The 7,659-nt window shown below is 35.5% G+C and overlaps 1 protein-coding gene across 7 annotated transcripts in view; it reads right to left on the bottom strand.

The window, feature by feature from the left end:
- LOC114049920 (centrosomal protein of 170 kDa-like) overlaps positions 1-7,659 on the bottom strand; it is a 172,249-nt gene that overhangs the window by 37,533 nt on the left and 127,057 nt on the right. For all 7 annotated transcript variants that reach the window (XM_027871379.1, XM_027871374.1, XM_027871378.1 and 4 more), the window contains 2 exons: positions 4,853-4,979; positions 381-2,225 (listed from right to left, as the gene is read on the bottom strand). In XM_027871379.1, the coding sequence (XP_027727180.1) occupies positions 381-2,225; positions 4,853-4,979 (1,972 nt within the window). The remainder of the gene's footprint in view (positions 1-380; positions 2,226-4,852; positions 4,980-7,659) is intronic.

The raw sequence follows: 7,659 nt of genomic DNA on the forward strand, positions 1-7,659 counted from the left end.
TGATTTAGATAAATCATTTATAATTTATTTTGTGGGCAATGTAAATCCAAATCCCTTACCAATTACACTTTTTGTGCAAATTACCTAAAATGAATTCAAAATTATTGAACTACCAATAATTGTTTTACATCTAGCTACTAAAAATAAATGCCTGTTTTATGGGCTTCAATTTTCTCATCTGTATGAGGAGAATGTATTAGATTAAAGTTTACTGAACAAAACAAAGCAATACAATGGCAAAATAAAGGATAAAAAACTCTATATGACTTGACCTTATATAGAAAACACTTTGAAAAACAACACATTCAATTTTCTTTACCAAGAAAGAACACATAAGGAAAAAATATTATATACATTGAAAAAGATTGGATGAAATTTACCTGAGGGAGAGCTATGTGTTGAAGTCATACTTCTGATTTTGGAGTCGGAGAGTCGAGAAATACTATTTGCTCTAATTCTGGGAGAAAATTTATCAGATGGGTTCAATCTTGCACCGCTTCTAACAATGGATTCTTGAGTACGTGAAGTGGCACTACTTCTAGATATAGTTGCTTCAGAATCGCTACGGGCTGATAATGAACCAAGTCGTGTTCTACGAGGCTGAGCCAATAAGTCAATTCTTGAGATGTTTCGTCTTCCTGTTGGAGGTTTTGATGTAGAACTGGTTGTGGACACCTCAGAAGCAACTGATGCTTTGTCAGCATCAGCAAGTTCACTGTCTGAAGCTTCACCAAGTCGGGCTCTTCTCAAGAGAGAAGTCCTAGTAGGCCGTGGTCTGGGAAGAGTAGTTGATTTACTAGACGAACCAGCTGCAACAGGAGATGTTTTAGATTTAGTTATTTTGGAGCCATCGAGTTTGGAATGAGTATGTTCATCTGTTGTGGTAAATGGAGCCCTCCCATGAGATTTATTAGAGTAAGTTTCCTGATCAGATGACATAATATCAGAAATAGCAGAATGAGGTACACTAGAGGTTTGATCATCATCTGTTAAATCGACTGAAGGCTGTCTTATTCTTCCACTTGTCTGAACAAGTTTACGACCTTCTGCTCTTGATCCAATATCAGTGGAGCGACTTTTTGTTTTCTTTTCAATTTTTTCTCTAGCACTTGAAGATGATGATTTTGCAACATCTTTGGAAGGAGAACTTGTGGAGCATCTGTCTTTGTAAAGGCTAGTCAAACTCCTTCGTTTTTGGGTTGTTTTTCTTTCTGAGTCTCCAGTAACCAAACTGATTGTACTAGCTGTGTCAACATCTGATTCAGGTGAAATAGAATTATCTCTATTATAACTTGGAGTATCTGGGCCTTCATCAGTTTTGTTCTCATCTCGCAACTTAGCTTCAAGAAAAGCCATTACTGCTTCTGTATCTTTTAAAATGAGAGTTGTGTCCATACTAGAATCAGTATCTACAGAATCACTTCTTTCTCGTATTCTGCTGCTTACAGATGTTAATGCAAAAGAAGGGGGAGTAGATGTAGTTTGTTTGTTAATGTGAGGAATAAGTTCTATAGGTATATTTGTGCTAGGTTTTTCTATAGTAAAGCTTCCCTGTCTCACTAAGGACTTTGCAGATTCTTTCTTGTCTCCTCCTGGCCCTTTGGCAGTCTGACTTTTTTGAATTTCTTCAGTCTTTCTTCTCTTGCCTTCACTTTGTATCACCCTTTCCCCTTTATTAGTAGGCTGGCCCAGGGTTTTTTCTAGTGCATGTGTCCCTTGTCTAAGAGGTTCCTCCTTACCCTTCTCTCCTTGACCTGGAGCATGTTTTGAGGAAGCTAATTTAGTGGGTGTCCACTGTGCCTGGTCCTTTTGCTCCTGTTCTTGAATTTTGGCCAATGCTTGCTTTACCAAGGAGGTTTCTCTGTCAGTCTCACTTTTTTCTTTCCCAGGAGCACAAGTGTTAAGATGAAACAGGGTTTTGGTGTCTCCAACACTTTTCAGAGTCTGACCATTCACAGTCCTGTTCATTTTCCCGAGGATTCTGTCAGCATCTTGCCGCTCTTTTGGGGATACTTGTGTTGGGGCTTCCTTCTCCTGAAGTTCTGTGTCTTGTTTCTCACCTATCTCTGACCGCAGAGGCAAGACCTTTGCTCTGCTACTTTCAAGAGACTTGTCTTCATTTGGAAGTTGAGGAAGGGTCCTTCTTTTTCTCTCCCCCTGGCTAGTCAAGGAAGTGGTTGATCCCGTGCTTCTCACAGAAATTCCAGACTCACTGATGTCTGTATCTACAGATTAAAAATAAAATTACAAACTTAATGACAGAATATATCACTGCAAGAAATCATTAGACTTAAGCATAAGATAGGCAATTATTGGTAAATATAGCAGAAAAAGATTTTAAAGCACATATGGAGAGGTAACTTTCTATTACGGAAAGAATATATGGGACCAAAACCTTGATCTGGTACTAGCACTGCCCTTTTTTAGGTTACATGATCATGGGCAAATAATATTCTCAACAAAAAGCATACAGATTCTGAGATGCATGAATAGGTTTTAATGTAGGAACTTAAAAAGTAAAATCCTGATGAGACAAAAATGCATGCATCTGCATGTGTATGTGTATGTGTGTGTGTACGTGCATGTGCATGAGTGTTAAAACACTTTTCTACTGTTTTACTGAAGGGGAGTTTAGCATACCTTTGTTTTTGTATCTTTTCCCATCATAAAGCCGTTGTACAAACAATTTGCTTAGATGTTTCACTGACAGTTGACCACAGAGCAACACGGGGAAAACTGGCACTTAGCAAAGAATTCTGCCCAAAGTGAATCTGGACTCCATAAGAAGAGTATATCATTTGGGGATGGGCATATTATTGGAGAGGGAGGGATTAGATTAGATAAAGTAGGTCTTTCCTTTTTCTGAAATGTTAAGATTTCAGCATTTAAAGAGCAATGGGTAACATTTCTCCTATTGCAGAAACATTTTTTCTATAGTCCATAATGATTTCTCCCTCTTAACTAGGGCATTTATTGTCTATATTATCCTTTCTGTCTCTCTTTATATATAATACTTAATTATAAAGTATCATGTATTATTATTGTGCAGGACTGTGACACAGCAGACAGAGCTCAAACCTTGAAACTATACAAAAGCATGCGACCCAGATTTGAAATCCACTTCTGAGACTTTGGAGAGAGAGAGAGAAAGAATATGGAAAATGAAAAGCATACTAGATGTGGCATTAGAAGATCCTGATTGAAATCTCAGTTCTGCCACTTACTACCTGTATAATCATCTTCATCATATAGAAAATGAAAGAGATGAACTAGATAGCCTCTGAGATGTTTTTCAACTTTAAATCAATGATCTTAGAACTTAAAATTGTACATCTATATCTATATCTATATATATATAGATATAGATATATATATGTCATCCATCCTTCATGTGAATCTAAGCACTTTGTGGACAGGGATATGTATTATTTATTTTTGTAACCTGCACAGTAAGTAACTAGTAGTTCTCTGAAGGTAATGTAGACCCTTACTGGCTATGTGGCTCTGAGCAAGTCACTTGACCTTTGTCAGCTTGAGTTTCTCATCTGTAAAATGGGGATAATAATAGCATCTACCTCCCAGGGTTGTTGTGATACTATTTGTAAGGCACTTTGAAAGCCTTAAAGCGTGATACTTATGTTAACTATTCTGCAGGTATTCAAATATTTGTCCAATGAATAAGGTTCATGATTTCGGTGACATATCAACTTAGCAATTCTCTCCGCATGATACAAACAGAATGTTAATGAGATCAATTGAGATCATCTTTCAAAAACATGGTGGAATTTTATTTTTCTTAGTTAATACCTAACAATTTTACAATTAATTCTTGGGGCCAACTAACTCAACTACTCTGCTATTTTCTCAATTCTTCAAATTATTTTGCCTTCCCTAGAGAATTGTGGAAATGCTACTATCAATTTTATAACAGGATAATTATTCAATTACAGGTGAGGAAGATGAGGCTCAGAGAGGTTAATGATTTGCTTAAGATCACTGTTCCAGTTAGTGCTGGGGCTGAAAATAGATTTCACATTTTTAACGACCAGGTTCAATACTCTTTCCTCTATAACACAATGCCTTATTTTTCACTTCTTCTGAGAATAAAATAAGAAGAAATGAACTAGGACTGAGGTAATGTATGTGTGTGAGAAGCTGAGAGTAAAAGCTACTAAACAGTTGACTAGCTCAGGGAAGAGGCAGGCTCCCGCAAATATCTTAAGTCTATGACAGGGGTAGTCCCAAATACTTTACACAGGACCATATTTAAACGTGTAAACTTTTTCCTAAATTAGTATGGTACAGTGAGAAAACAAGTGGTTCTGGAGTCACAGGGCTTGTATTAAAATTTAACCTTTGTGCAACCTTGGGCAAGTCATTCAAACTCCCTGGGCTCAGGTGCCTGAGCTCTAAAATGAGGGGTTTGGGTTAGATTTCCCCCAGGTTCCTTGTAGCTCTTGATCTAAGATCCTATCAAGTGTATTTGAATATAAATTTACAGGCATATGAAAATCACATAATGTTAGATTAAAAAAGACTCATATTGATTTTTTTCCTTCTTCCAAGGAACACTTTGGAAATAAACTTTACTTTAGAATTGAACTTATTCACAGCTTTGAATTATTTTTAGATTCCTTTGCCAACTGATTAAGTGGTGATATTTCTCAATGATTTAAGAAAATTCTATTTCATCATTCAGAGCTAGAATAAGGCTTTAATAATATTTTCACTAATATTCAAAAGGAATTCACAAATTTGGTGCATCATAGAAATATATTAACATGATTCTAACTGATAAATAATCTAGTTTTTAACATTAAAAACTGTCATGCATGAAAATAATTTAAAATACCATTTTCTATAGGTGCAGATGCACACAACTCCATCGTCCTGTCTTCCTGGTCATGTCTTGTATGATTAGCAGCTAAACTAGCCCACTGTGAAACCCATCTCTTGTTTCCAGATGAAGTGGTGCCTTCCTATAAAAGGAAAGTACATATATGATTCTTATTAAATCAATGTGCTTTGTTATCTGAAATTCAACTCTATTCACATATACATTTACATTGCTATAATTATGCTTTATATGCCTCTAACAGTAACCACCTGAAACTTACAAAGTGATTTTAGTAATTGTTTTTTAGCTCCTCCCCACACCCCCCTTGACTTCAGTATTTCCAAGATCTGTGGTTTCATTGGTGAGGGTAGAACCCTCCACCAATGCAGATTGCAACCCTTTAGCAAATAGTCCTTATGAGTTGCTGTATCTGTGGGAAAAAAAGCCATTACTTGATGATCAGGAATATGATTCTTTAAAACAACTGGTCCTGTACTTAGAGTCTTCTGAGCTTGACAGATCATGGTAGAGCTTTGTGTTCTGTTGGCACAGTCTTCTAACCCAAGATCACTCACCTTTACAAACACAATGAAACCCTGGAATAAGACTTAGCAGGTGGTAAAAAAAAAAAAAAAAAAAAAAAAAAAAATTGAATGATGACCTGATTTAGCATTGCCACCTGAGTGTAAAGCCCAGGTCTTTTGAAATGTAGTATATTTTTATTTGTTATTTAAAATCTATATTATTCTTGAAGTATGAGTATTTACTTAAGTTTGAAACTTTCTGGGGCATTAGGTAGGCTCACTAGCACATAGTAGCTGTATAATTAATGCTTCTTGAATTGAACTGAAACCAGTCTTGTTACACTGCCATAATCAATGCAAATCAGTTTGTAGGCCTCTCCTAATTCCCTTCTCTTGCCAAATGACCTTGTATTTATTTTGCATATACTTAATAAATGTTCCTGTCGTCAGTAGAAAATAAGCTCCTTAAGGGCAAGGGCTGTTTTATTTTTGTTTTTTCTACACCCACTATCTAGCATAGTGTATGGTACATTGCAGGCACTAAATAATGCTTGTTGATTGACTGATGGAGGAATTCTGTATATTCCAGGCCTGGCTGCCTGGGTCCCACTGGATGTTTGGGTCTTGCAAATAAAAGGTGTTTAATGATTACTGAGTTGAGTAGACGAATGGAACAGTATTTAGGGAAACTGGAACTCATATTTCTGTCTGAGCAACTCTGGATTAGGGACAAAACTGCCAATGCTCTAAAAAACTTTCCATAATCAGGTTATATGTAAAACTCTTGGTGGACTTCAAGGGGTATAGGGTGGAAAAGGAGGCTGCATTTGACCTAGGATAAGTCCTTCACATCTGACCCTCATATAAATGTGCTACTGGATCACCCTGTTACCCAATGTGACCTGAATTAAATGGAATTTAGCCCATAAAATGTCCTATCATTCTAGAGGTCAATGGTCTATATTACTGTGTTTAATGCCAGGACAATAAGGAGAGGGAAAATAACCTTAATTTGAATGAAAAATATTATGAACTTAATATGAGATCCTAGAAGTCAATACTGAATATATGAACTAGAATGCTGTCTGGACAATGTAAAGTTATAATTAAGACCTTATTTTGAAAAATTTACAAGTTACTTTATGTCTGTTTGCTGTACACCTATTTTCTTAAATGGTTTTATGCAAAACAAAAGACTTATAGAAGATATAAAGAGAAGGAATAAATGAAAGTAAAATAATTTTGAACTGAAAACAAAACACTGAAAGAATACAAAAGATTTTAAGGTATATATTTAAAAAAACATAAACTAAGATTTCTATAAAATCACAATTTCTAGAGAAGCAGTTTCAACTCTGCCTTTTATTAAGATCTTATAGCCTTGAAAGCAGGTATATCACACTTCATGATGCCACTGAAAGTAAAGATACTGCCATTGACTATTTTGTCTACAGAAGGTATAAACATACATGAAATATCTATTTAGCATCCTTTGACATGTGCAAACACTCACTGAGCAATACTTAGATTCACTGGCTTGGTCCATATCATTTAACTTAACAAAAAACTTGTTATTTCTCAAACCACAGTGCTATAAGATTTTGTTATAGGTATCTTAGTACATAATCTTGAATACTGAAGCCAGTTAGTTCCATGGAGCAAACATAAGCGTGCAGCTTTCTATCACAGTCGATCTATATGGGTCACTGGTTCACTTTTAACAGATGACAAGCAACCAATTCACTTGCTCTCAAAAAGCAGCTATAAAAAAAACAATAAACAAAACAAAACAAAACAAAAAAACAGACAAACATCCATGCAATCCACCCACAACCAAACAAGTTAAGAATAGGAGAAAATATATAAAAATATAATGGCTTCTTTTAGATACTTTGAGAAAATGACACTGTCATGAGAAAAGTATTCTGATATAAAGACACTAATATCAATTTTCAGTCACAAGAGATACTTTGTCTGTAACATGTATAAGTGAATTTACTAGCCAAAATAAGTGCAGAATCCTAGGATTTTATATACAATTTCAATCTAAGTATTATCAACTGATCCATTTGAGTCTTTAATAACTTCTGAGGAACAGACATCCTATATAGTTGGATAATTTTTTTCTATATTTAACATTTTGGAATGTACATTATCATAGGACAGTATCAACATTTTTTTTTCCAAGACGTCTTCTCTGACTTAAGCTTATAGGATTCTAAAACACTCTTGCTATGGGGATCTCTTACCATGTGTGTGTGTGTGTGTGTGTGTGTGTGTGTGTGTGTGTGTGTGTGT

Source organism: Vombatus ursinus, unplaced genomic scaffold (genome assembly GCF_900497805.2).
Source record: "Vombatus ursinus unplaced genomic scaffold, bare-nosed wombat genome assembly UNPS02014798.1, whole genome shotgun sequence".
Classification (NCBI taxonomy): Eukaryota; Metazoa; Chordata; class Mammalia; order Diprotodontia; family Vombatidae; genus Vombatus; species Vombatus ursinus.